The following is a 2027-nucleotide window of genomic DNA, read 5'->3' as shown; positions in this document are numbered from 1 at the left end:
ATATACACAATAATATGTCCATCTTACTTGTGAAATGTTGTCTGTGGAGCCCTCACATCAATAGTCCATCGATCCGAACAACAATATCCCTCAGTGCTGAGGCATCTTCTGCTGTTTTGGTTGAGCAAAGTAGGAGGGTATACCGCTCCAAGATGGCCGCCGTATTTCCTGCGCCGGAGCAGCCAATGCGGGGTCTACTATGTCTATGGGATACACTGAGGACTTTTTTTTTTTTTTTAAAGCGTCCTATGGATGTGATTCTGGTCCGAAATGCCGTGACTGCTCGCGTTGCTTAGTGTGTACAGTGCTGGGATTATTACCCCCCACCCCACGGGGTATTTGGTAACCAATGCTTCAAATCCAGCTTTGGCTGCGTTTTGTTTGTTTATCTGGATCGTTTGATGTGATGTCGGCCGCTCGCGCTCCGTTTCCTGAAATCACGTCCGACAAAATGTAGCTCCGGGTTGTTTGCTGTGGTGGCTTTGTCTGTAAAAGGTAAGACACGTTTCAAGCAGGCCTTGAACGCTGYAAGCATCTTCTCCTTCTACATTTTAATGGGATTTTATTGGCGACCTCCCTCAAATTTGGCCACTTCCGTCAGTGCAGTTAATTTGAATTTGAGCATTTACCCTTGCTATGCGTTTATAATTCACGTTTCACATCATCTCACTTTCGTTGTTTTTAATATGTTTCATGCGGACTGTCTGCCATAGAACAACAAAAGGCAAGAGGAAAGAAAAACAATGTTAAAATAAAATAGATAACAAAAATGACTTAAAAAATGAATAATAGTAATAATAATAGCAATAATAATATTATTAATAATAATAATAATAATAATAATGTGCTTCTGATTTCATGCAAGTCTTTAGGCGCATGTATCTCCCGGCTTTGCATGTTGAGTTAAAATTGTGTCTGAAAACAGCGATTTTCAAGTCCTTCTGACACATTTGTTGGATGTTTCAATCTCCAAGAACCTCCAGAAGTCTTGCAGGTTTCCCTCCAGGATTTCCATCCACTCTAACTAGTCTCCCTGTTCATGCACTGCAAATACACCAAACCTTGAATATTCCCTATTCTACTGGAAAATGTTTTTCCTTTATAACATCCAATTTCTAAGAACCTGATCCTTCATGTTTGCTGTGGGTGCCAAGTGAGTGGTTGTTGTAACGGGCAGGTAGCTTACCAGCAGAGCGAACCTACAAAAAAAAGAGCAGTTCCCCCCCCAAAACAGTTGGTGTCAGCAGTGACGAATTGCTAAACAGCATGTGGGTCTTTTTATTTGCTTCAAGAAAATATTTCTSTATTTAGTGAATTGAAAAATAAATTTGTTTTGGTCCGAAGTGACTCTGTTGTTGGCCACYCCTATGTGGACATTTTGTAGACGGTTTTTATTTAGGGGTATCAGAGAAAAAGGGCCTCATAATACAGTAAAGGCGTATCACGATTTTCAGATTTTTAGTGAATCAAATTTTGAAAATATTGTCATGTTTCCTCTCACTCTTCAATTCTAAGTTAACTTATGATGGCCCAGAAACACACGATTCATTTTGAAAGCATAATTATTTTAGAAAAAAAAACCTGAAATAAGTTCACAGGAAGTTACACGACAACAAATTCCTGATTTTTTACTGTTGAGTAAAACACGCTTGCGGTGCCCGTGTTGAAGATCCAGGCGGCCGTCTCGGTGTTCCAGGTGTTGCTGTCTGAACGATGCGCGAAAGATGTCCGACGTTGAGAGCACATATGCGGACTTYATCGCCTCTGGTAGGACGGGCCGCCGGAACGCCCTGCACGACATCCTGCAGAGTCCCACCGACCCTGACGGGCGAGAGCTGCCCCTCACCCTGTCTCTGTCCCAGCTACACATCAACGCTGGAGGAGGCGGTAAATTAATCCACTATGTCTCTGTGTCGATCTAGATTAAACAGACAGACAATAATGTTTAGAGGTGCAGTTTTACAAAAAAAAAAAACTTTTCTGAGGTTTACATTATGTTGTAATGTTATTCCCTTCATCAAAAAAAA

General features: G+C 41.3%; 1 protein-coding gene across 1 annotated transcript in view; it reads left to right on the top strand.

Moving 5' to 3' along the window:
- The first annotated feature begins 228 nt into the window (after nt 1-228).
- LOC103478919 (cAMP-dependent protein kinase inhibitor alpha) overlaps nt 229-2027 on the top strand; it is a 4020-nt gene continuing 2221 nt past the window's right edge. Inside the window, exons 1-2 of the mRNA XM_008433027.2 lie at nt 229-495; nt 1697-1904. Of these exons, the coding sequence (XP_008431249.1) occupies nt 1725-1904 (180 nt within the window). The 5' untranslated portion in view covers nt 229-495; nt 1697-1724. The remainder of the gene's footprint in view (nt 496-1696; nt 1905-2027) is intronic.

The sequence above is a fragment of the Poecilia reticulata genome, linkage group LG17, assembly GCF_000633615.1.
Source record: "Poecilia reticulata strain Guanapo linkage group LG17, Guppy_female_1.0+MT, whole genome shotgun sequence".
Taxonomy (NCBI): Eukaryota; Metazoa; Chordata; class Actinopteri; order Cyprinodontiformes; family Poeciliidae; genus Poecilia; species Poecilia reticulata.
Note: the sequence above shows the minus strand (reverse complement) of the source record. Positions and strands in the feature narration are given on the sequence as shown.